The sequence below is a fragment of the Hyaena hyaena genome, unplaced genomic scaffold, assembly GCF_003009895.1.
Source record: "Hyaena hyaena isolate Hyena2069 unplaced genomic scaffold, ASM300989v1 scaffold_18, whole genome shotgun sequence".
NCBI classification, from domain to species: Eukaryota; Metazoa; Chordata; class Mammalia; order Carnivora; family Hyaenidae; genus Hyaena; species Hyaena hyaena.
This window is the reverse complement of record NW_024080649.1, coordinates 6,738,234-6,763,983: the sequence shown is the minus strand read 5'-3', so window position 1 is coordinate 6,763,983 and position 25,750 is coordinate 6,738,234. Positions and strand designations below refer to the sequence as shown.

Sequence of the window (25,750 nt, the reverse complement as noted above, 5' to 3'; positions counted from 1 at the left end):
CAGATGAATATATATGTGAAGTGGGGGGAAGAGAAGAGAAGGAAACAACCCACTAGAGAATCTTAATGATAGACAACAAACTGAGAGTTGATAGAGGGAAGTGAGTGGGGGATGGGCTAGATGGGTGCTGGGTACTAAGGAGGGAACTTGTTGTGATGAGCACTGGGCGTTGTATGTAAGTGATAAATCATTGAATTCTACTCCTGAAACCAATATTGTGTTGTATACTGGTTAAAATTTAAATTAAAAAAAAAAAAAAGAAATATACTATACTAAAAGATGTGACTTCTAAACACCCCTTCCTTGAAGGGGTCAACAGACCTTTGGGGAAAGTGATGTCCAAGGCAACGTCATAAGACTCTGCGAAGATCAAGATGTTTTCAATCTGAACAATACCAACAAGATTGTCTGCATCTAAAACCTGTTGGGGTAAGAGAAATTTTTGAGTAAAAGCAAGAGCCACATGATGCTTGGAGCCTGAACTATGTACCATGCAGTGGGAATGATGGAGAAGGAAATATGGTGTAGAATATTAAAAAAAAATAGAATATTTTTAAGATGTATTTAGCTTTTGACATCACTGAGCATTTGGTATATGATCAATATTCTCATAACAGCCTTTGGGAAGTGTCAGTATAGACAGTTAATACAAGAAAGGGAAAAAGGAACTATATTTTTCATCTTGTTCACTTATGGGTTTTAAATTATTTGCATGATTGTCACTACATTATTGAGGTTGAGGATATGAGTATACACTGCAGAAAAATGCTCTTTGGAATATTATTTATTTGAGAGAGAGAGCAAGCAAGAATGCAGGGGAGAAGGGCAGAGGGACAGGCAGAATCTTAAGCAGGCTCCATGCCTAGCACAGAGCCCCAAGACTGGTGTTGGTCATTATATCTCATGGTTCATGAGTTCGAGCTCCACACTGGGCTGTATGCTGATGGTGCAGAGCCTGTTTGGGATTCTGTCCCTCCTTCTCTCTGCCCCTCCCCTGCCTGTACTCTCTCTCTCTCAATAAAAAATTAAACTTAAAACAATGCTGACTTTCACCCTATGATAGTCATACACAATTGTTGATTAAATGAATCTATCAGTATCTGTGTTCAGCTATCTTAATGTCACAGGTAGGTGAAAAATAGAGATTAGATCCATTGAGTAGACCCAAAAGTAGAAACAGGATTAATTCATATAAGGTACATTTGTAAATCGGAATTCAATCTAAGGAAGAATTAATAGTCAGACCTGTTCCAAGGAAGAACAGGCTGCTTTGAGTATTGTTAAGTTTTCTATTCCTGCAAGTATTCAAAGAGAAGCTTGGATAATCCCTTGACTGTTGCAGAATTGATTCAAGCTTCAAAAGCCAGTGGCATTCATTCATTCATTTATTCATTCATTCATTTTACAGATTCTACTGAGTACCTTCTACATTTAGGCCTGTGCTAGATACTGGGGGCCTGATGGAGTAGTGGAATGAATGGTGGTCATGTTTTAACTCCTGGAACCTAGGAATGTGACTTTATTTGGAAATAGTCCTTGCAGATGTAATTGAGTTAAAGATCTTGAGGTGAGATCTTCCTGGATTATGTGGGTGGGCCCTATATCTAATGACAAATGTCCTTAAAAGAGATAGAAGAAGAGAAGATTCAGACAGGAAAGACCATATAAAGATGGAGACAAAGTTAGAGAGATACAGCCACAAGCCCAGGAACACCTGGAGCCACCAGAAGCTGGGCGAAGCAGGAAAGGATTCTTCCCCAGAGACTTCGGAGGGACTATGACCCTGCAGACTCCTTGATGTCAGACTTCTGGCTTTTAGAACTGTGAGAGAACAGATGTGTGTTGTTTAAGCCACTTAGTTTATGTGCATTTGTTATGTCAGCTTTTGGAAATGGATACAGATGACAAGCAAGTCAGGCAAGATCTTGCCCTGATGGAGTTCACATAAGAAAGTAGAGAAGAAACAGGATATCTGAAAGGGGGAGGTGCTCTGAAGGACAGAAGATAGGGCAAGCGATAGCACATCACAGGAGATTGCCTTGATGCAGTCACTAGAGGAACCCAGTGGGAGCAGTGCTGTTCAGTGGACCCCACAGAGCCTGGGGGTGACATTCTTGGCAGGGCTGCTGCAGGGCCGAGGGCCTGAGGCAGGAAAAAGCCAAGAGACCATGTGACAGAGCCGATGAGTGAGAGCGAGTTTGGATACAGAGGTAGGCAGGGCCTGAGAAGCAGGGGACCCTGGGCTCTAACCTCACTGCAGCTGGAGCCAGCAGAGTGCTGCCAGGAGAGGGGCCTGACCTGATGGACCCGGATGGGGAATGGGCCTCTGCTAAAGTCCAGGTAAGAGATGCCACGGACAGCCTGGGCAAGGATGGCAGCAGCAGTGAGGCCAGAGGAGTGGGCAGGTTGGAGGTATCCTGGGAGACAGAACTGACAAGACTTGTTGGAGGATGGGCTGTCATGGAAAGGAGGGAATCAATGATGTGTCTGTTGGGAGCACCTAGGTGAAAGGTGATGTTTATCAAGATAGGGATCTGAGCAGTGACTGGGTTTGGGAGTGTGAAATCAGAAATCTCATGCTTACATAGGGATAGTAACACCATTCGGTCAGTCACTCACTCACTTTACACTGAATGAGTGCTCTATTCTTGGCACCAGAAAATCAGCCATGAGTAAGACTGCCTTTATGGAGTTTACGATTGTGTGCAGAACAAGACACCGTGGGTTGATTGTTGTCAAATGAGAATCAGTTGGGAGCATGTAATAGTGAGACCTGGCTCTGTGTGTGTGTGTATGCTTGTGTACCAGGGAACCCAATATGTACACATTTGATGAGCAAGTCTGAAGATGTGTGAAGCCTCACCTCCAACCGGATCACCCTCTTGATGTTGACAGGTTTGGAGGGCTGGAAGTGTATCTGCAGGCTGTACTCAGCCTTGGGGGGGATGGACCCCTGCATGGTGGACACAGTGAAGTCATCGCCCAGGTGCTCCAGGCTGGTGATCCGCCAGGCCACAGGCAGGGGTGTGATGTTGCGGAGGAGAACTACCTTGGATTCTTTTCTGCGGTTACCAAAAGAAATTTTGTCAGTTTCAAATGATTCTGATTTATTATGGCAGGTCAGAAAAAGCACTTCTAGTTATTTCAATCGTTACTTAGTTCACTAACCAGTGTTTATCAGGGTATAGGGCCTGGTGGTAACGATCAAGGAATGCAGGATACATATCATAACAATATTCTCTTCTAGTAGCCCCAGAAATAAACATTCTCTATTTAGAATAATATGAAGCCAGTGAATGAATATATTAAGTCCCAGTTTTGGTCTAGTATTCTCTGTTTGTGCTCTAATTTCTAGACCAAAGACTCCCAATTTTTTAGGGTAATGGACTGCTTAGAGAATCTGGAAAAAAGTGTCCTTCTGAGAAAATTGCAAATATGCACACACTTTGGCAATTGATATCGGGGGTGGGGGGCAGTCCCTGAACCCTAATGAAGTCAAGTTAACTTGTGAACTGCATGGGGCTATTAACCATCTTGGTTTGCACAGGACTAGAAGTTTCCCAGGATGCAGGACTTTCAGTGCTAAAACTAGGAAAGTCTTGAGAAAATCAGGATGAGTTGGTTGCCCTAGAACTAAATGTTCTTTAAATTCCATTGCAGTCCTGGTATCATCCAGAATTCTCACCTGTGCAGCAAGAGTCGGTCAAAATGCAATTGCCTGGGTTCCAGCTCTAGTTCTGGGCGGACCCCTTGGCAGCTTAATTTGAAGACCGTTGGCTCTGTGTTCTCCTTGATGCAGCAGACAATGCAGTCTTCAAAGACACCAACTGCAGTAGGGTAGGCCCATATGTTCAGCATCTAAGGAAAGAGTCAAAACAAAATACATTTATGCTGAGAATGCTAAGGCCTCAAATTCCCAAGAAAAACTTGCTCTGAGGTAGACTTGTTTCCATGTGACTGTACCTGCTTCTCATTGGGTTTCAGAATCATGCTGATGGGCTCCAGGAAGTAGGTGTTTGCTTTGACATCATTCTGAAAACAGAAGAACACCTCTGCGACCATTGGTGAATTGTTCAGGATTGTCAATGTTTCCATGTTGCCTGGGAACAAGGATGACTTGTACCTGGAAATGAAGAAGAATTAGGGATGTGGAGGGACACCTGGGTGGCTCAGTTGGTTAAGCATCCAACTCTTGATTTTGGCTCAGGTCATGATCTCACAGTTCATGAGTTTGAGCTCTGCATTGGCCTCTGCACTGAAAGCACAGAGCCTGCTTGGGATTCTCTCTCTCTCTCTCTCTCTCTGCCCCTCCCCTGCTCGCTGTCTATCTCTCTCAAAATAAATAAATAAACATAAAAAGAAGAATTAGGGATGTGGATGTGAGCACTGACTGGGAGTTCAGGGAGAAAAGGAGATTGTGGGGTGTACAAAAGGTAGTATGGTTCACCGAGGCAGTAGCATGGCGGCTAAGAACACAAGCTATGCAGTTGTGAAGACCTGTGGCTATGACCTGATCCCTCTCCCTGCAAGCTTGGTCTCCTCATCTCTGAGATGGGAAAATAATAGGGATGCCTGGGTGGCTCAGTCAGTTAAGCGTCTGACTTTGGCTCAGGTCAATGGTCTCATGATTTGTGGGTTCGAGCCCTACGTCAGGCTCTGTACTGACAGCCAGCTCAGAGCCTGGAGCCTTTTTCAGATTCTGTGTCTCCCTCTCTCTCTGACCCTTCCCTGCTCATGCTGTCTCTCTCTCAGAAATAAATAAAACAATAAAATTTAAAAATAAAAGATGGGAAAATAATACTTGTTGGGATTTCAATGAGTATTAAATGCAGTGGCAGCTATTATGGCAAAGAATTCTAACTAAGAACCGTGCAGCTCTAACCTTCCCAGGGCTTATCTTCCCAGGAGACATGATCCTGTGAATAACTTATTATTTCACATCTGTCTTGGAGATGATCTCCTTTACCTCCTTCTCCTAGACCTGTACAAGATGTTACCATTCTGACATGGATTCATTTGGTGTGGTTCACTGGTACAAGGCTGTTTCCATTCCTTCATGACTTTGGGAAAGAGCCACTAAGTTGAAAACTGTTGGTATTAGAAGCTACTCAGTTAATGTTAATGAACAGAAAAGGAACCACAGAAGTACAAGGAATGCCAATGAAGATGCACATTGGCAGAGATCAGAGGTCAGGAAAACAGAGTCACCATAGTCCCCACTGCTGCCCAGAAACAGTCTGAAAAGCTTTTTGGATAAATAGTGATAAAGGAAGGAAGGAGAGCAAATGGCAGACACCAAATCAGAGTCAGAGAGACAGCATGTTCTCTGTCACTATGAAAGAGGGGGTGACCTTCATATCTACCTGGTCACTACCACCATCCAGCACTATCTCATGTGCATTATCCAGTTCAATTTCACAAATCTGTGGATGGGTGCTATTATTTTCCCATTTTGCAGATAAGAACATTGAGGTTCATCAACATTTAAGAAAATAAATAAATATCCGATTATATGGGGCCCTGTTTCTGAGCCACTGTAATCCTCTCCTTCTGGATCAGTGCTGTCTGACCCCAAATTCTGGTGGTTCCACTGCTGCCAGAACACATGCCTCTCTGAATGGCCATAATTTCCCTGACTTCTGGCCTTGGGCTGCTCTGTACATCCTGTCCTATAACCCTCCTCCATCTCCCTCTGAAGCCTTTCTACTGGGCCTTTGTCAGCCAACCCTCTTCATCTTGGCTTTCTGGTCCAGCCTACTTACCACAATAAATGCTAGACTGAATTAAGACGTGGTAAGAACTGCTCCAGTTTTGGTATTAACCTCTCTGCCTACACAATGAGAAGTTTGTGCATGAGTGAAAAATCTGATATCAGTAGAAATGTATGGCCATAATCCTCACCTGGGCACCCAATTTTGCCTAACAACCCTAATCTTTTTCTCTAACATTCTCCCTCCCCAACTTCCCACAAAACCTGTTCCACCCGCGCTCCATTTTCTCAACATTTTAATCTTCTCTCCACTTCCCTCCCTGTTAGGGATGATCTTCAAATTGTGTCATGGAGAAAATAGATGGTTATATGGAACCTTCTCACTGTTCCAACCAAATCTGCACCTGAAGCCATGTGCCTTCCTCTCTCCTAGTAGGAGGTGATAGCCCCTCTTCTTGGCAAGAACAGCATCTCTGCATCCCATTGTATCGTCTAACGGAGCTATACCACTGATGGCCTTTACTTCCTTGCAAAACTCTGACCTCTTCCTCCCTGCGTTCTCTTGGCATCCCAACATCATAAGAACAACAGTGTGTGAGCAGTGTTCCCTGGACTTCATGTCTCCCTCTCACCCTTGACTGTCTCTATCTTTCTTCACAGCCAAGCTTTCCAAAGAACTATCGTCACACCCCATCTTCATTCTTTTACTGGCCAATGATTCTTCAACTTACTTTGCTTGGGTTTCATCCTCAGAAATCCCTAGAAGGCTGCTATGACCTCCATATTGTTGAACCCCCTGGATGTCCTCTGAGAACCAAAACCACAGAGCTTATGTGGCTACTAGCTATACTTCCTAAGCATCTCAAACAACACATCGAGAGTGAATCCTTTCTCCAACGAAACCTGGTCCTCCTCCAGGCTTTTCCATCTGGGAAGATGGTGCCCACATTCATCTGGGTGCTTAGCAGGAACTCAGAACACAAGAACCCAGTTTTCCTGATTTGTGGTTCAGGGCTAACTGAGGCAGCATTATAAAAACCACATCCACATAGTAATCCTGTTTGTACTATTAATCATGAGTCCAACTTGGAGTCCAAAATCTGTTTTGAAATAATGGAACTCTTACTTATCTCTTGATTTTCCACAAAGCAGTGGCCCAAAGTAAAACTTCTCCATGCTCATAATATGCTTCTTAAAGATGACCTCATCTGTCTTCATGTCCACCTTCCACTGAGGAAATACCACTCTGAGCACAGGGGAGGAAGAGAGGAAGAGAGGTTGTCTGAGTGGAAGTTCAATGCCTCCGCTTGATGTTTACATGAACCCCACATTCCCTGTTCAGCAAAGAGTCCAGGTGTCCTCAGACAGAATGATTCTTAATTTGAGGACCTCAGTTGAGCCTTTATTCCTGCTCCCTCCCTCCCACCACCCCTGAGATGATAGTATGGTTTGAACTTGAGAAAAAAGATTCCCAGTGGTATCTTTCATAATGAAGGGCTGATGACAGAGCTGAGTTAGACTTCCTGTTCTAGGGTGCCTGGCTGCAAAAATAATCCCTATGGAAAACTAGTTCTGGACATTAGCTAGCTTCTGAGTAATGTGTCCAGTGTGGCCCCCTGGTGAGAATTGCAAAAAAGGTCTTCCTGGTGGACAATCTCTAAAAGACTTCTTCCCCTAGAGGGGTTGTGCACTAGCTTGCTCAGCCAGGTGACTTTATGTCATGCATAAGGGACATGGTGGTGTTTGGGAGCTCAGAATAAAAGTCCGTCTGTGGACTTTCACACATGTAGTGATATTATAGGAGAAAAAGTCTGATGGTACATATGGAATCTCTTTAAATTAGCCCAGTAGTTAAATAAGCCAACTAACTTGGCAGAGAAGGACAATTCACTGGCCTCACACCTACTGACATGCTCAGTTTCATGATATATGACATTCCTGTGGCTTTGTCAGTGTCCAAGACACTGATGCCCAGGACACCTGGCAACACCCCAGGCCCACATTGGTAGGGAGAGCTACCTTGCTCAAAGTGCCATGTGGGAAAACAAAAATGTTTCTGTCAACTCTCTCTTTTAAAGTACAATACACTTGGTGTACCTGGGTGGCTCAGTTGGTTAAGTGTCCGACTTCGGCCCAGGTCATGATCTCCCAGTTCGTGGGTTCAAGCCCCGCATAGGGTTCTGTGCAGGCAACTCAGAGCTTGGAGCCCATTTCAGATTCTGTCTCCCTCTCTCTCTGCCCCTCCCCCACTCATGCTGTGTCTCTCTCTGTCTCAAAAATAAATAAAAACTATAAAAAAAATTTAAAGTACAATACACTTACTTTGGGTCTTGGCAGATGTATGGATAACTGCACACACCCCGGCAGTAAAGCTGGTACTGGCGGTGAGTCCCAAGGATCTCAAAGTTAAACGTCTGGTCAAAGGTCCCAATGTCAGCAGAAGAGAAGTGTAATCGCAAGGTCACCTCACTGTTGGCTGGCACGATCCACCGGAAATGGTTCAGCCTGCCAATGACCACAGGGCTTTTAGAGACAGAAGGCTTCCTCTGGGCTAGAAGCAGGCAGGACAGCTGCCTGGGAGGAGTCCCCGCCAGCCGGGGTTGGGCACAGCCATGTAGAGGGTCCTACAGGCAGGACGGCTCTGCTCCCATCTGGTGTTGGGACAGCCACTCCCTCTATTTGGGCTTCAATTACCCCTCTCCCCCACCCTTGGGTGGTCCAGAGGCCCACCTGATGAATTTCTCCTGAGAGAACTGCCCAGAGAAGCTGCTCTGGTCCATGTCTGACAGGGGGGCAATGGCTCCAGACATTGCCCCAGAAAGGACCTTCCTGTTGAAGGCCATGCGACGTTTGTCCTTCTGAGTGTCTCGGGCCTGATCTGCCTTTTCTTTCAGTTTCTGTCTGCTTCCCTTAGAGGAGGTGGTCTGCTCCTCCTGGGCCTTAATTAAAAACAAGCATGAGGTCTTAAATACTCATTTGCATACACACGAACAGACACAAAGATGCCCACAACACGTTTGCTGTCTGGGGTGGCTGCACTGCAGGTCCAGGATGCCGGCAGCTGCTTAGAGCAGAGGAGGGCCCAGACGACTGTCCTAGCAGAGAAGAGGAGTAGTGTAGAGAGAAGTCTAGTGCTTTCCTTGGCAGCCCATTCCCCGAGGAGGCCAAAGCCTAGAGAAGCTTGAAGCTGCAGGGAATGTGTTCCTATATGCATTTTGTTGTGTTTCCTCAGTACTTTTTACTTTAGACCCCTCAGCCACTCCTAATCACACTGACTTTTGACAGACCAGATCTGTGTTCTGACAGAATATTCCATACTCTGAAATTTTCTATTTTTAGAGTGTCATTTCACTTATTCCTTTATTCCCTGTAGTTTTTATAAGATAGAAATTAGGCTTCAAAGCTTGATTTGATTCACAGAGGATGCAGTATGTGTCACACTCCAACATAATGAGGGACAAAAACAATGCCATGTCAACCCATGATTACAGATGCAGTGTGTTCATGTGGCTGGAGTGGCGCCCGCCAGAGCTGGCCATGGTGAAGTGGGCTTCTGCCTTTGCAGCTGCTGGTCACCTGTGGGAGGAGGCTCTGGGCTCACAGTTTGCATCTTGTTCCCCAACAAAGCACTGCTTTTTGTTTTGTATCAGTTGGTGCTCCTCAATTAATACTTTGCTGGGGATAACAGAATAGTGTTTTTCTTTCTTTTTAAAAAATATTTATTTTTGAGACAGAGATAGAGCACGTGCGCGAGAGGTGGGGAGGAGCAGAGAGAGAGGTAGGGGAGAAAAGATCAGAAGCAGGCTCTGTGTTGACAGCAGAGAGCTCAATGTGGGGCTGAAACTCACGATCCATGAGATCATGACCTGAGCCGAAGTTGGCAGGAGAGAATTCTACCAATGAACCACCAATGCCACCTGAGCTGAAGTTGGATGCTTAACCGACTGAGCCACCCAGGTGCCCTGTGTTTTTCTAATTCTACTCTTCTTTCTATAGTTTTAGTTGCCATTCTTCCAGAATGAAGTGTCTTCTGACAATTGGGGATGAACTAGAGTTTCTCCTAAAATGGTAAGTTAAAGAATGCTTAACCTTATTCTGTTTGTGGCTCATTTTAGGGAAAGAGGTTGGTGTCATAGTCACCTCTGATGTTGGCAATTTTTAAATCTTTTTTATTTGGACTCTGTTTTAGAAAGACCTGCCCACGCATGCTGCTGATCTCAAATGATAATTTTTAAAAAATAGTTTATTGTCAAGTTGGTTTCCACATAATACCCAGTGCTCATCCCAACAAGTGCCCTCCTCCATGCCCATCAACCCCCTTCCCTTCTCCTCCACCCCATTAGCTCTGACTTTGTTTTCAGCATTCAAGAGTCTCTCATGGTTTTCTTCTCTCCCACTCCCCCACTATTTTTCCCCTTCTCCCCCATGGTCCTCCATTAAGTTCATCCTAATCCACCTATACGTGCATACATACGGTATCTGTCCTTCTCTGCCTTACTTATTTCGCTTCAAATGATAATTTCTTCTTTTTTTCCTAAATGTTTATTTATTTTTGAGAGGAGGAGAGAGAGACCAAGTAGGGGAGGGGCAGAGAATGGGGGACAGAGGATCCAAAGCTGGATCACCGACAGCAGTGAGCCCGATGTGGGGCTTGAACTCTCGAACTATGAGATTATAACCTGAAGTCAGATGCTCAACTGATTGAGCCATCCAGGTGCCCCTCAGATTTCTTACTTACTTGTAATTTCTTACTTACTTGTAAATAGCAGTTTGAGGGGGTCCCTTAACCTAACCAAGCCTTAGGAAGAGCTTATAGGTGATTTTATTTATTTAAATGTTGTTATTTATTTTTTGAGAGAGAGAGACAGAGCGTGGGCTGAGAAAGAGGGAGAAACAGAACCTGAAGCAGGCTCTAGAGCCTGATGTGGGGCTCAAACTTGTGAACCACAAGATCATGACCTGAGTGCAAGTTGGATGCTCAACTGACTGAGCCACCCAGGCACTCCCAGGCAGTTTTATTATTCTTGCTGCGATGTATGTTTTGTAGGAGGCTATGCAGAGAGATTCAAATTTGGGGCCATCAAACTCCTCTGGGAATAAAAAGCCTCTCTATAGTTCTTAATATATATACCTTCTGTATATTATTGGTCAAATATATTTTTCCTTTGTGGTTTATTCTATTAATTGCATATCTATTTTCTTTTAATTGTATATGATTTTATTTGGATTGGTTATACTTTTAATTTTTAAAAAATGTTCATTTATTTATTTTGAGAGAGAGTGAGAGAGCAGGGGAGAGGCACAGAGAGAAAAAGTGTGAGAGAGAATCCCAAGCAGGCTCCATACTTGTCAGCATGAAGCTCAATGCTAGGTTCAAGCTCACAAACTGAATTCAAGAGTTGGATGCTCAACCGACTAAGCTGAGGTGTCCCCAGATTGCTTATATTTTTGATCCAGCTGGAATTATTTTTACTGTATTGTGTCAATAAAGAGATAAAAAGTGAGTTTGCCAAAACATCCAATCATCTTGATAAATTCTTTGGTAATCTGTTCTTTTGCTAGTGCTGTGACTTGCCTTCATTTGTGTCTGTGGATTCTTGTATGCTCATGCACTATGTGAACTATCTTATCTTCCCAACAAACTCTAATATCTTTTCTTTTTTTTCTTTTTTAAAATTTTTTAATGTTTTATTTCTAGGAGACAGAGTGACAGCGCGAGCAGGGGAGGGTCAGAGAGAGAGGGAGACACAGAATCTGAAACAGGCTCCAGGCTCTGAGCTGGCAGTCAGCACAGAGCCCGACGCGGGGCTCAAACCCACGAACTGCGAGATCATGACCCAAGCGAAAGTCGGACGCTTAACCGACTAAGCCACCCAGGCGCCCCTCTGATATCTTCTCTTAAAAGAGCTGGTTTTGCTTACTATTTTTTCTCACACGTGAACTTCAGAGCAATTTGACAAGTTCCCTAGACCATCCTATGGGGACTAAAAAGGGTGGAAGATGAGAATGAGCCATTTTGAGAGAGGGTCATGCGAGGTCCCCCAGCTGGATCCCTGATGAGTCAAGGGCAAACACATCAGTGAGCATGACACTCAACACTGTACTCAATTTTGGACCATGTGGAGGGTGACCTCCTCCGTCTGCCAGTCTGAAGTCCTGCCAAGGTCAGGAGGGCAAGATGGCTGGCTTGATCTTTACCTTCACAGAGCCCATGGTGCTTGAAATCTCTGGTTCTGCTTCTCCTTCTCTTTTCTCCTCCAGCAGGGGGAGCTCTTCAGATGGTGGGCTCACAAACACAAAATGCTTCAGGATTTCTGTTGTGGCCAGAGGCAGCCGCTTCATGGGGAAGGAGATGATTGAGAATAAGGCCGGAGGAGGGATGGGTGGGCCAGAGGAACCCAGACCCAAGATGTCCAGGATCTAAAGGAAAAGCCCATGGTTAATTTCCTATGCACAGGGTGGGATTCCCCTAACTGCCTCCCTGAGTGAGCAGAGGGTGGTTCAGATTCTCCTGACTTTTCCTCAACATTCTTGGGAGATGCCCCTGCCATGGGCATGTGTCAGGGGAGGGGTGTGAAAGGCTTCTTACACAGCTCTATAGGTCTTTCTAGACCCCTACATTCCTAGACCAGGCAGGGGTACTTGCTGTGGCCGCACGCTCCCTGTACCTCTCTCATCATGGCCCTTGTCACTTTACTCTGTCTGTCTCTGCAGTTAGATGTTATATAAACTCCACTGGGACAGAAGCCAGGACCATATAGCACAGGGCCTAGCATATAGTAGGCACTCAAAAATACTTTTTAGAGAATAGCTCTTAAGGCTCTGATGTCTATAGTACAGAGCTGTTCTATCTGTTTTCAGGTCTTGTATTAAGTGTTCTTTTACCTTTAAAGGTTCTTTCCGTCTAATGCTGAAAGATAGGGGTGGAGCAGGTCAAATACAGCAAAGAAAAAAAAAAAGCCAAGGTTCCAGGAATGGGTTAAAGGATGGGAAGGAAGAGAGAAGTCAAAAAGAACCTGGAGAGGAAATTTATTCCTACAGCATTCTCCCCTTCTGCTCTGATATATACTGAAGGAGCATCTTCCAGAGCAGACACGTTTAAAATTTAGCAGCAGCATCCTTCTCAGCATGGAGCCCTTCAGAATAAGCATGCTATCTCTAGATTTGTCATCATCGAAACGGTGTTACAGCCCACTGGAGCACCCGTTCTGTGGACCAAATGGGCTATTAGGCCAAGCAGGCAACTGTCTTCATGGAATCCGGCGTTTCTAACCTGCCCGGCAGGTGGCTAAAAACCTAATGCTTAGCTAGTGTTAGCTCCCAGGGTTTGAATGTCTGTGAGAGAAAGGAATGAAGAGTTTGTACCAAATGTTAAATTAATATGGCCAGGGTTAAAGAACTTTACAATCATCAGTCTAACGTGTGGCTTGGAAATGTGGAGAGGAAAAAAAAAAAGGCAAGCAGATCATCTTGGCTATGGTACTGGAGTGCTAGGCAAGAGGAGATGTTCCTTTTTCTTTTCTTTTTTTTTTTTTAAATGTTTTATTTATTTCTAAGAGAGAAAGAGAGAGAGCGTGAGCAGGGGAGGGTCAGAGTGAGAGGGAGTCACAAACTGAAACAGGCTCCAGGCTCTGAGCTGGCAGTCAGCACAGAGCCCAACGCGGGGCTCAAACCCACGAACCGCGAGATCATGACCCAAGCGAAAGTCGGACGCTTAACCGACTAAGCCACCCAGGCGCCCCGAGATGTTCCTTTTTCAAAAAACATATTTCTAGGGGGAAAATGGCCAGGACGCCTTACCTAAGGCTGAGTGGAGGCGGAACTATAAAATGAATGGCGTTGTGTCTTCTGCCCTTTGGCCCACTTGGCCTACTGTGGCGGACTCTCGCTGTGAGGCCACATCACACCCTAATCTGCCCCCTTGAGAAATTACCTGTGTTCTCCCATCAACCCTTACCTGCCATACATTCCTCTTAGGCTCTGTTCTCTCTTTGTCAAGGTTGTGTCTAATTTCTGATAGACTAAATCAGAGATCAGCAAACTGTGCAGCCTCCCCCCCACCCCCCCCAGTCAAGTTCGGCCTGTTACCTGCTCTTGTAAATAAAGTTTTATTGGAATAAAGTCATTGATTTACACATTGGTGGTGATTGTGACAGAGACTGTATGATCTGCAGCCTAAACTATTTGCTTTCTGGTATTTTACAGAAAAAACTCATCCTCAGACAAAAGGCTATAGTAACTGTCTCCTTCAAACCATTCCCCAAGGGACTTCTGGATATGCAATATTTTCTAGGGATAAAAAGCTATCTAATAAATAGTATGACTTCTGTCACTGAAGAAAGCTTGTGGGAACAAGATTTTAAAGTAGTTGAGCCTCTTTCTTCACCCTACAGTATACCTACCTTGCCAGCCTGTAACACTGGTATTATCGATATTAAAAATCAACCCCATAGGCAGTTTCTTTCTTTTTATGAGGTTAGATGGAGTAATTTAGATCTGTGGAACTTTCTATGGATTTTCACCAACTAGAAAAAGGTTCTTTTAGCCATTGTTATTTTCTTTCCAAGGGGTTAATCAGAGATTAAAGGAATTAAAGGGATACAGAAAGAAACACCTTAATGGCAATTAATATAAGACCTGCTACCTGATTCATTACATCTCCATCCTGGAGAAGAGTCTGTACCTGATCCCCCTTGGGAAGCCTGTCATTCTCCAGGGCCTGCTTCCAGCTCAAGCCTTCCATGTCGGGTGTCTGGATGTTTATGAATGGCACGCCTAGATCCTTCTTCCCCTCGTGGTCCTCCTCCCCGTCACCCTCTCCTCCATCGCTCCGCTCCTCCAGTGCCCGGAGCTTCTCCAGACGCTCCCTCTCGGCCTTTTCCCGCTCCTGGCGCTCCTTCTCAGCTCTCTCCTTCTCTGCACGCTCCCTCTCTCGGTCCTTGCGGCCTCGGCGCCCACTCGAAGGAACCTGGCGCTGGTCATCAGGCTCATGGGGCATGTCCTCGGAGCCTATGTGTTGCACTAGAATGCCTTGCTTCCGGTCCCAGTACGTGAGGATGTTCTGAACATCTTTGAGAGTCAGATCATAGGTCTTAAACCTCTGGGCCAGTAACTTGTCAGTGTCCTTCAGGAGGTCCCCCTCACTGTCCTCTGGTTCCTGGACAAGGGGCAACCCAAGCATGTGGCTCTCTGATAGTTGGTTCCTTTTCTTCTTGCTCAGTTCCTCCTTCTCAGCTAACTGTTCCCTAACAGATACTTTCCTTTCTACGGCATCCATCTTGACCTCTACTTTGGTAAAAGTAAGAGTCTAGAAAGCAAAACACATAAAACATGCTTAAAACATCTCTCTACTGGAGAAAAACAGCATAAGGGAGAGCAAGAGTATGTTGTGTTTTAAAAGAAGGCCCCACAGGGCTCCAGGCACCTCTTACAGACACAGGGCCTGTGTCTGTGTCTGCATCACCATGGGGGTCTTGTTAAAACATCCTCTCTATGGTCCTTGGGGTCCCCCAAGCAAACAGGACTTCAGAATTTGGCTATGCCTGGCTTTTACAAAATATGTATTTATTTAATTAATCTGGCCTGGAGAAACTAACTTGATTCCTTTTCTCCTGGCCTTTTAAACTTGCTTTGTGGGCTCTGATTTTCTTCTCTGGATGGAAACCCCGTAGGTTTTTGTTCATTCTTTGACGACATGAAGTCCAGCTGAGTGGAATGATCACTGCCTGCAGTGCGGCCCAGAACCCCCTTTCTCGCTGACAGTGCCCCTCCTCCCTGAGGCTGGGCTCTGAGGCAGGCTTGGCTGGCTTCCTCCTCACCTCACTGTACCAACGGAGGGGAGGGGTCTGGCCACTACTGTGTCTTTCTCCACTGTCAGTAGAGTCACTGCCAAGACACCGGAAGTTCTGTCCAGACATGAGAGTTCAGGCAGAGGACTTTGTGTGGAAGGAAGGGCAGAGAGGGGCAGGGAGGGCTTGCCCTTGGAGGATTGCAGGCACCTAGCACAGAGTGGCGGAGGCCTGGCGCAGTGGAGACTCCAGGCTGCTTGCTTCCAGTGCTTGGTTCTGCCCCCAAGCCTGGGCAGCTTCGGCATGCTCAGACCCTGCTCCTCCCTGAGCGCTACCTCATTGCGACCTAATTCCTAATTCTTAAGAGCCTAATTCCTCTGCCCTTACATCTGCCCAGATGTGGTCACTGTGCCTTGCTCACCTACTGGGACCAGTCTGCATCTTGTCTGGGAGTCTGGCTTGAGCTTCACGCTCAGAGCGCCCAGTGCTGAAATAGTCACTGTGCATACCAGCTGGCTAGCCACCCTCCTCGGCTGTGAGCTCCGCCCTCGGCACTGTCCTGGCTCTTCTGCTTTTCCTGGGTCACGCCCACAGAGATGTGACTGCTAAGCTTGGCAGGCTCATAAACCATCACTACTTGCCTGCAAGGACAAGCTTATGTTGGAGTGCCTTCCTTGACTGTTGTCAAGATAAGCTGCTGGTTGAACACAGGGCTCCACTGACTTTGTGGCTTACAGAGGCCAAATGTGAATACCAGCCCATTCAGCATGATCCAGGGGCCTTGGGGGGACAGTGGAAAGTGCAAGGACTGTAGTCAGACATAAATGGGTGAGGTCCTAGACCTGCGACTTTGTCTCTCACAACCCCAGACAGGGTTCATGTCTCTGAACCTCACAGGGTGGAAGGGAGGCCAAAATGACAGGATTACATAAAGTGCAGTCAGAGCTCTTGGCACACAATCAGCTTTCGACAAATGCTGGCAATCTTCCCTCCTACCTTCTGCTCTACTGCAAAATCCAAACAGTATCAGGTCAATTTTGTGGAAGGGAAATGTACTGGATTGAGCAGCAGTGGCTGCTCTCTCTTTCTGCCTCTTGTTAAGGAGCAAGAGAAGGTTGCTACCTGCCGGTTTACTGTTTGAGATTTTTTTGTAGGAGGTTCCTCCTTTACTGGTCCTTGCTTCGGCCTTTTGACCTTCCGTTTTAGCTCATCTTCTTCCTTTTGCCGCTCAAGCTCCTGCTGTAACTTCTTTTCATGCATCTCCCTTGCCAGCCTCTCCAGCTCCCTTCATCAAACCAAGCAGAGAAAAGAGTTCAGAGCCTCTCTGGTACTGCCTGCCCCCCCCCGCCCCCCCCCCAAATGTGGGAGTGTCCAATGGAGGGACATGGGCAGAGCTTTCTTAGGCATAAAAAGAAAGAATGAACAAATGAAATTTGGGTAAATAGTAAGGAAGGAAGGAAGGAAGGAAGGAAGGAAGGAAGGAAGGAAGGAAGGAAGGAAGAAAGGAAAGGAGAGAGGCAGGGAGGGAGGGAGAGAAGAAGGGAAGTGAAGGAAAGATAGAAAGTAGGGTCTCTGAAAAGTCATTCAGCTAAACTGATTAACTCAAACTCAACTAAGAGGACTTTTCAGTCTGTATTTCTTTTATTTTTTTTATTTTTTATTTTTTTTTATTTTTTTTACAAATAGTTTATTGTCAAATTAGTTTCCACATAACACTCAGTGCTCATCCCCACAAGTGCCCTCCTCCATGCCCATCCCCCTCCCCCCAACATCCATCAGTCCTCAGTTTTTGTCAGCATTCAAGAGTCTCTCATGGTTTGCCTCTCTCCCTTTCCCCCACCATTTCCGCCCTTCTTCTCCCCCTTGTTCCTCCGTCAAGTTCCTCCTAATCCTCTTATACGTGCAAACATATGATATTTGTCCTTCTCTGCCTTTCAGTCTGTATTTCTAATCCAATCTTCTTTCATAGGAGAGCAAGGCAAGGGCTAAAAACAAGCTTGATGTTAGCAGTTTTCAAAAAGTAACTTGCAAAGATTGTTCTGATATCAGTTCAGATGTGGTTCAGCCTCCTACACTTGTCACATTTAATGTCCAGACAATAAGAAATGGTGCTTTATTTACTTTTTTTTAAAAACATTTATTCATTTTTGAGAGACAGAGAGAAACAGAGTGTGAGTGGGGCAGGGGTAGAGAGAGAGAGAGGGAGACACAGGATCTGAAGCAGACTCCAGGCTCTGAGCTGCCAGCACAGAGCCCAATGTGGTGCTCAAACTCTAGCTGTGAGATTATGACCCAAGTTGAAGTCAGATGCTTATCTGACTGAGCCACCCAGGTGCTGCAAGAAATGTTTTAAATAGCAGTCCCTAATGGACTGGAGCCACGGTGGTGGATCTGAAAGCCACATTCCTTTCCTTTCTCTCTCCCTTCCTGCTATGGATTCAGCTGGGCCTGCCTTGTTGTCAACGGCAGAGGGAGCAATAAGGCTGGGACACCAAATATAAACAAGCATGGAGGGGACAGCATTTCTAAAAGTACAAAACCCATTTGTTTTCATCTCTAGGAATCCCTGTGACTCTATCCACTGAAGCCAACTCATCATTTCCACGTGTGTGTGTGTGTGTGTGACACAAACAAGTCATTGCTGAGTTTTGAGGATCAGATTTATATTTTCCAACTTCACTATGAAATAAATTCCTGAAAGTAATGATCTGGATGAGATAGAAAAGAGGTCCCTTTGGAATCCCAAAGCTAGGATTTTTATACCTTTGGAGTACTGGGTTTGTTTGCTTGTTGTTTATTTATTTAACTGTTTATTTTTAAGAGAGAGACAGAGAGAGAGACAGAGAGGGAGGGAGGGAGGGGGAGGGACAGAGAGAGAGAGGGAGACAGAGGATCTGAAGCAGGCATTGTGCTGACAGCACAGAGCCCGATGCCAGGCTCAAACTCATGAACTGTGAGATCATGACCTGAGCTGAAGACAGGTGCTTAACTGACCAAGCCGCCAGATACCACCGGGGCATTTTTATTAGATGAAATGCCCTGCCATGCAGATGAAGAAATGAGGGCATACTACGGTGGAGGAGAGGGCATAAAAGCTCTTTTGGGGTCAGTGGGAAGAGTCTGGAGGTGGAAGGAGGCTGCCTCCCTCTACAGTAGGGCAAGTATCTTCGCTTGCCTCTTTCAATGTTGGGAACTGGCAGGGAATGTGAAGGGAAGCAATATACCCTCCTCTCCTGGCACATTTAAAGATCTGAGGGCAGAAAGGACATATATCCTGCTGCCCAACCTGTATCTGAGACAGCCCGAGTCTCCTGGGCCCCAGGTGGTGTGGAAGAGATCCAGTCATTCCTGTGTGGTCCCCAGTGACAGGGACAGAAAGTGGCTGAGTCTCTGGTGAACTGCCCAGGCCAAGGATCAAGCGGGAGAGGCAGCCAGAACTCAGAGGACAGATAACACCACAAAAGGCCAAGATAATGGCCAGGGAAGGAGAAATGGCTCAGCTCTGGGGAGTGACCTTTAAGTTCATGTCAAGAGAGTGACCCCTCCGCCATCAGCTGTGGACACCTGAGCACAGAAGATGAGCCACACCCAGGGGGCAGTCATCAGGAGAAGCTTGCAGCAGCCCTCACAGAGCAGCCCGAAGTCCCCCGCCATTATATCATATGACCTTCCCTCTAGTGTCAGATGCCCTCCAGAGAGAAGGAGGGAGAGGACAATGACAGAACCCTGAAAGGCTGCAGCAACCAATCCCCTCGGTGGTCAAGGTGTTTTCCTGCTCTTAGCAGGTCATCCTCCTGGGTCTCCCTTGGTCACACTGCTCCCCTGGAAGATGATCCCGTCTCCAGGATGGGCCGTGTGGTACTCCTTGGGGGTGGGGGTGGGGGTGGGGGAACCACTTCCACTCTGACTAGCCCTTGATTCTGACCTCTTCTTCCTTTCCCGGAGGGCCTGCTGAACCTCTCGATTGAACACAATTTTCTCCTCCTCTGTCATGGCGTCATATTCTTCCTCGTCCATATTTTGGAGACGCTCCTTCTCTTTCTCAATTGCCTCCCTGCGTTTGCTCTCTGTGGAGGGAACAGAGATGGAAAGTGAGGGAAAGTGACTCACCAGTCTTGGCTGCAGGGCCCTTAGTGGCTCAGCTTGCAGCCCACATTGGGTATGGAGGGTCTGCGCCAGGGAGAGGTGGCTGTGGTGCCGCGGGGGCATTCCTGATCTCTGGTGGGCCTTTTTTCACTCACACAGTTCCAAAACTGCCCTCCATCTGTGCTAGGCTGAATAGTAGTCCCAAAGATGTCTGTGTTCTAATTCCTAGAACTGTGAATACACTACCTGGTATGAGGGAAAAGATTCTGTAGATGTGATTAAGTTAAGGACCTTGCCTTGGGGAGACTGTCTGGATTATCTGAGTAGGCCCAGTATAATCACAAAGGTCCCTATAAGAGGGGGGCACGAGGGTCAGGGTCAGAGAAGGAGGTGTAGCAATGGAAGCAGAGGTCAGAAGCCTGTGAAGTAGGGATGATGAGCTGCAGAATGCAGGTGACCTCTAGAAGTTCGAGTAGGTAAGGAGAAGAATTCTCTCCCTGGAGCCTTCAACAGAATGGAGCCCCGTGCACACCCCGCTTTAAGGACTTCTGACTTCTAGAAATGTAAGATAGCAAGTCTGTGTTGTTTGAAGGCGTCAAGTCTGTAATTTACTACTGCAGCAACAGGGAAGTAATATAGCACCCATGGACTTAATGCACTTTGAGCACATGTTGCCAGAGCCCTCAGGGTGACAGAACCATTTGCAGAGCAAGGAGAACCATCTTCCACACTCTACAGATTCCAGGTCCAGAAGCATGGTCGTGCCCAGCACAAAGGCTCTCGGCTTCTTTTCTATAACTTCTATTTCTCATAGGCCTGTGCTTTGGGCTCAGAGATGTTTTCTGAAGATCCTTCTCTGACACTTACCAAGAGCTAGGAACAGATAAAAATAATGGTTCTTTCTCTACAGGCTGCCTTGGGGATCAAATAGGCAATCCTCTAAAGCATCTAGCCCAGTGCCTGGCAAATTCATAATTGTTCAATAAAAATTCGATTTGAATGTAATAATGTTACTGGATACCGCCTTGAGACTTTTTTCAAATGCAGATGATTTCAGGGAGAGGAATCCATAATGCAACAGTGAAAAGCCTCAATCTACAGGTAACTGAGAAAATGAAAAGTGATACTTTCTTTCAAATTGATGGTAATGGGGAAGTATGCTTTCTGGAAAAGCAGGAAGCTAGAAGTTGGAACACTGCTGGGGTTTTCTTCCTAATTTTTCTCTGGATGAGAATGTAAGGGAGTGGTTTTTAAGTTCTGTTTCAGAACTAAGAGAGCTGAAGTTTGTTATTATTTCCTTAGTGGGAAAGCACTATGATTTGCTTAGATTTTTCCAGAAGAGAGAGGTAAGGCCAAGTAAGGAAAGGCAATGATGTCACCAGAGCTAAGGCCAGAGGCAAGAGTATGTCTCCCAAGGAAAGTGTCACCTCCTCCCTTGGGGACCAAAATTTGCTAGGTTTGCTTCTGACTAAATTGGGAACTTAAGCTAACATTACTCTGAATTTGCGTTTGTGCGCGTGTGTGTTTAATTTTCAATTAATGAAATTTTTTTCAGGCTACTGTTAAAATGACAGAAAAAAGCAAAGTCCCAGAGTTACAAAGACTTTACTAATATTTGCTGTGTGATCTTACACTGTTGATGTCTCTGAGCCCCTCCTTTTCCTCATCTGTAAAAGGGGGACAATGATCCCCAGAGGGTTACTGTAAGAATTAAATAACCCACAGTGTCATTTAGAGACATTTCAAGTGTACAAAATGTTGGCTGCAGTGCTTGGTACACAGGAGGCTAAGACGTAGAAGCTGTTTTGTCAAGTTTATCAACACCTCCAGTTTTGCAGGAAATGCACAGTTGCCTTAAACAAAACCAACAAGCTAATTGGTCACCTGAGTCGGGATGGGACTTGTAATGTGTCACCCCTGGGTTGGCTGTGATTACAGAAAAGATGAGAAGGGAGGCAGTGTGATATTGGGGGATGGAGGATGTGACTGTTACAAGAAGGGCTGGCTGGGTTTTCCTCGTCTGATAGTCTCACAACAGGTCACCCATGGTTCAGTTCCCTCAGGTGCAAAGTAGAAATAAGAACTTCTGGTCACCTTACAGAACAGAGGTGAGCACCGATGATGTGGCAGATGTAATAGTTTCATTTGCACAATGGCTGATTGTAGTGGAGAAGCATTTCAAAAAGCGTAAGGCTTTGTTGAAAGGGCTATTGGGACTTGGGAAGGGTAGCGCAGGAGGGTATGGGGCCTTACCCTCTTGCTCCTTTTTTGCTTTCTCCTGGGCCTTCATGAGTGTGTAATCCTGGGCCATGTTGATAACATAGATGTGCTCCCGGCTGCCGATGGCCTTTAGCAGGCAGAGGAGAGCTGTAGTCATGTTCCGAGCAAAGAGGGTCTCAACGCTATCAAACACCACTCCACGGAAGCAGTCACTCAGCTGAAACCAGAGTGAGCAAGAACAGTAGCTAAGGCCACAGTTACTGGGTTCTCTATGGAGAAAGTTGCTTGTTCTTTTATGGGTAGTTTTACTGGGGGCTGCAATGGGTTCTGCTGACCTATTGGGCCTCCATGTAAATACCATTAAAACACCCTTCCACATGCTACATTCAATTTGCTGTTATAAAATAAGAGGCAAAAATAAAAATATATTATCAGTCATGCAAGAGCTTTATCATACATATTTATAGAGTAAAATATTTCTTCTATCTCTATAGAAATAAGGAAAGCAAACTAAACGTGAGAGTGAGGGTCTGGGCAGGTCCATGAGGAACAGGAAGATATCCCCATGCACAGAGTCACAGCAAGGGCAGCAACAGCAGGTGTGCCATTCAGATCTTTCTCAGGGGTGTTACTGCCTTGGTGTGTAACTATCTTGGAATATCAACCATTGAGGAGCAGCCTCTGTTGTATGTCAGTGTTACTCAAAGGGTGGTATACAGACTGGCCACCCTTGGCCAGGAGCTGATCACTACCGGTTTTTGATGAGACCAGGATCTTGTGCCAGAATGTAAATCAACAACATCACTAAAAACACTATTTAGTTCAGCTGCTGGGTTTGTTTGTTTGTTTTCCTTTGTAGTGAGACCGTAGATGAACGAAGCAGTGCCAACTCCATGTTTCATCAAAAATCAGTACTTTGAGTAGCCCCACTCTGCTGGCTTGCTTTGGGCGTTACTGGTGATTTAACCTGGTTCCATGAAAGACCAGCACACTTATCAGCCCGTCTTGCTCCAGTCAGCTGAGAGTGACAGCACCATGAACACAGTAGCTATCAAATCTTAATGTGAGTCATTTCCTGTGATGACATCTCCTCTTCTGGGAGCCTCAGGCCACATTTTGTTATATTTAAATATGCAACTAATATCGTGGCCTACTTTGAAAAGCCAAGGCCAATGGACAACTCCAGGACCTGGTGAGCCATTTAGCTCTCTGTAACCCATAAGCAGCAAACAGGCCTAGGGGTACCCTCCCAAATCCTGCTGATCTTGGTTTCTTTTCTTTAACTGTACAATGCTTATGAAAAAAAATTTTAAACCAGAACCGGTTATTGTGTTTCTTGACTTTAAAAGCAATATGTCATTGTAAAATAATTCAGAAATGTACAAAATGAACTAAAAATCCATTACCCTGCTATCCAAAGATAACCAAAGTTATGTGCACTTTCAGAGTTTTTACTGTTTGTATGATATACGTTTAGACATATGTTTATAGAAATGCAATTGCACTATCCATACTATTTCATAATCTGCTTTTCTCAATAATTTGAAGACAAGTTTTTACAGCAATTAATATGGTTCCAAATTCTAACTTTCCATGGCTCCATGTTATGATTTTAAATATACCACTGCAGGGCTGTATCATGAATATGATTTAAAAAAAAATAGGTAACCTGCTCACTGGTCCTTTAAGGAGAGTAGCTTCAGGCACCAGACTGTGCCAGGGCTAGGGACTAACAAGAACTGTTAAAAAGACAAGAGCAAATGACTGTTGGGGGTGAAGAAGCCCATCTTTCCTCTCCAAGATCCCTGAGTTCTGAGCTGCTGTGAGTGGGCTGTGGGCTGAAATCTCCGGTCCCAGCGCAGGGATGGAGTGTGAACTGTGCAGCTCTGGGCAGGTAGGCACGGATATACCTGTATGCGATCAGCCAGGATCTGGGTAAATAGGTCCTCAGGGAGAACACAGCTCATGAGCCCAGTCTCACCTCCGATACTGGCGCTGACACTGAGCCGGCGCTGTGTGGGCCCCGAAGGGAGAGGGCTGGAGGAAATCTGTCGAGTGGGAGAAGGATCAAGAGTTAGAATCCAGCTTGATGTCCCAGCAGCTCTCACACTTAGAAGCCATATGACTTTGTGGAAATCACATAATCTCTCTGGGCCTCATTTCCCCTACTGTAAAATGGGGATTGCTTTGTAAAATGGGAGATTCCTATCTTCCTTAAAGAATTGCCTAAGCTTCAAGTGGGAACACTGTGGAAGGTGCTTTGTATATGTATACATTTGTTTATTCATTCACTAAATATTGGGCACCTATTAGGTACAAGGGGCCCCTCTAGCACTAGGAAACAACAACAAACAACACTGGCAATGTTGCTGCCTGTGTGGTCCTTAATTCAAATGGAGGGGACAGAAAAGGGGCATGTGAATATCCAAATCAGTAACATAGCCTGAGATAGTGACAAGTGGTAGGGAGAAAAGAATGAGGTAAGGGCGAAGAGAACAGTGACAGGATTGGACAACAACATGAAAGAATGAGACAAGATCTTGAGAGAAGGGTCTTTCTGTGAGGGAACAGCAAGCTCCTCGCACACGAGTGTGCTTGATGGACTCTGGGGGAGCACGTCAGAGCCCAGCATAAATCACTGAGTGAGCAATGGGGATGAAGGTCAGGCTTAATTAAAGTCAAGACATAGTCAGGGCTTACAGACCACATTAAGGAATTTGGATTATTCCAAGTGTTATGGGAAGTTGTTGGCATGTTTTAGGCTGAAAATGATCTGAGTGTTATTTTTGAAAGACCACTGTGCCTGTTGGATGAGGTGACAAGAGCAGAAGCGGGAAGACTAGTTAGTTAGACATCTCCATGTTCAAGGCAGGAGCTGATGGTGGCAGGGACGAGGACGTCATGGTGGAAGTGATGAGAAATGGCTCTGATACTTTGTCTTACATCCCATCCCACTAGGACTTGGGCACCAAGAAATGAAAGAAAGAAGGGCACCAAGAACGATCCTTTGGGTTTTGGTCTGAGCAAATGGGAAAATGGTAAAGTCATTTATTAAGAAAGAATAAACTGAGGGAAGAGCAATGTTTTGTCTTGTTCTGCTTTGGGTGAGGGGCAAGAATCACTTTTCAGACACATACATTTTGAGATGTGCCTACGCCACTCAACAGAGATACTGAATGTGAGTTTGCATGTGTAAAACTGAGGTGGGCAAGAAATTAGGGTTGGAGATATAAATGGGGCACACACATCCTGAAAGTATTTAAGTACTTAAGTAATCAACTGGATGAGATCACCTATAGAGAAAAGGTAGATAACTAAAAGAAAAGAGCAGATAACTCAGTCCTAGCCTATTCCAAAAGCCTAAGGATACAGAGGAGGTAGAGAAGCCGCAGGAGTAGGGGGAGTCCTGAATGAGGCAGAGGGGAAGCAGAAGAGTGTGGTGTTCTTGTGGCCAGAAGCACATCCAGGAGGAGGACTTATCAGCTGCTATGAGGTCACGTGAGATGGAAGACAGAACACTGGCCACTGGATCTGGCAAGATGAATGCCAGAGACCTTGAGAAGAGTGATCCATGGGGTGTTAAGGACAAAGGCCTCACTGGAATAGGTGAAAGAGAGAATGGGGGCTGAGGATGAGGAGGGAGGCATGCAGCAATTCTTTGGAGGAACAGCCCTGAATAGGAGTTGAGGCATGACGTAATAGCTGGAGGGAGATCTGCGATGTTGGGACAGTATTTTTAAAGATGGGAGATAATAAAACATGCATAGATGCTGATAAGAAGGATCAATACATAGGGCAAAAAACAAATTGGAGGGAGAGGGGATGACTGCAGGAATTCAGTTCTTTTTTAATGTTTTTTTAAAATTTATTTCTGAGAGAGAGAGAGAGAGAGAGCGCGCAAGTGAGCGAGCGCGCATGAGCAGCGGAGGGTCAGAGAGAGAGAGAG

The 25,750-nt window shown here is 45.6% G+C and overlaps 1 protein-coding gene across 1 annotated transcript in view; it reads right to left on the bottom strand.

The window, feature by feature from the left end:
- Positions 1-25,750, bottom strand: part of HYDIN (HYDIN axonemal central pair apparatus protein) — a 346,043-nt gene that overhangs the window by 73,549 nt on the left and 246,744 nt on the right. The window contains exons 41-53 of the mRNA XM_039223564.1: positions 23,715-23,852; positions 21,838-22,021; positions 19,424-19,565; positions 16,621-16,783; positions 14,394-15,017; positions 11,909-12,130; positions 8,441-8,649; positions 8,033-8,215; positions 6,837-6,956; positions 3,964-4,123; positions 3,686-3,858; positions 2,864-3,062; positions 322-421 (exon numbers count right to left, since the gene is read on the bottom strand). Coding sequence (XP_039079495.1) covers positions 322-421; positions 2,864-3,062; positions 3,686-3,858; positions 3,964-4,123; positions 6,837-6,956; positions 8,033-8,215; positions 8,441-8,649; positions 11,909-12,130; positions 14,394-15,017; positions 16,621-16,783; positions 19,424-19,565; positions 21,838-22,021; positions 23,715-23,852 — 2,617 coding nt within the window. The remainder of the gene's footprint in view (positions 1-321; positions 422-2,863; positions 3,063-3,685; positions 3,859-3,963; positions 4,124-6,836; positions 6,957-8,032; positions 8,216-8,440; positions 8,650-11,908; positions 12,131-14,393; positions 15,018-16,620; positions 16,784-19,423; positions 19,566-21,837; positions 22,022-23,714; positions 23,853-25,750) is intronic.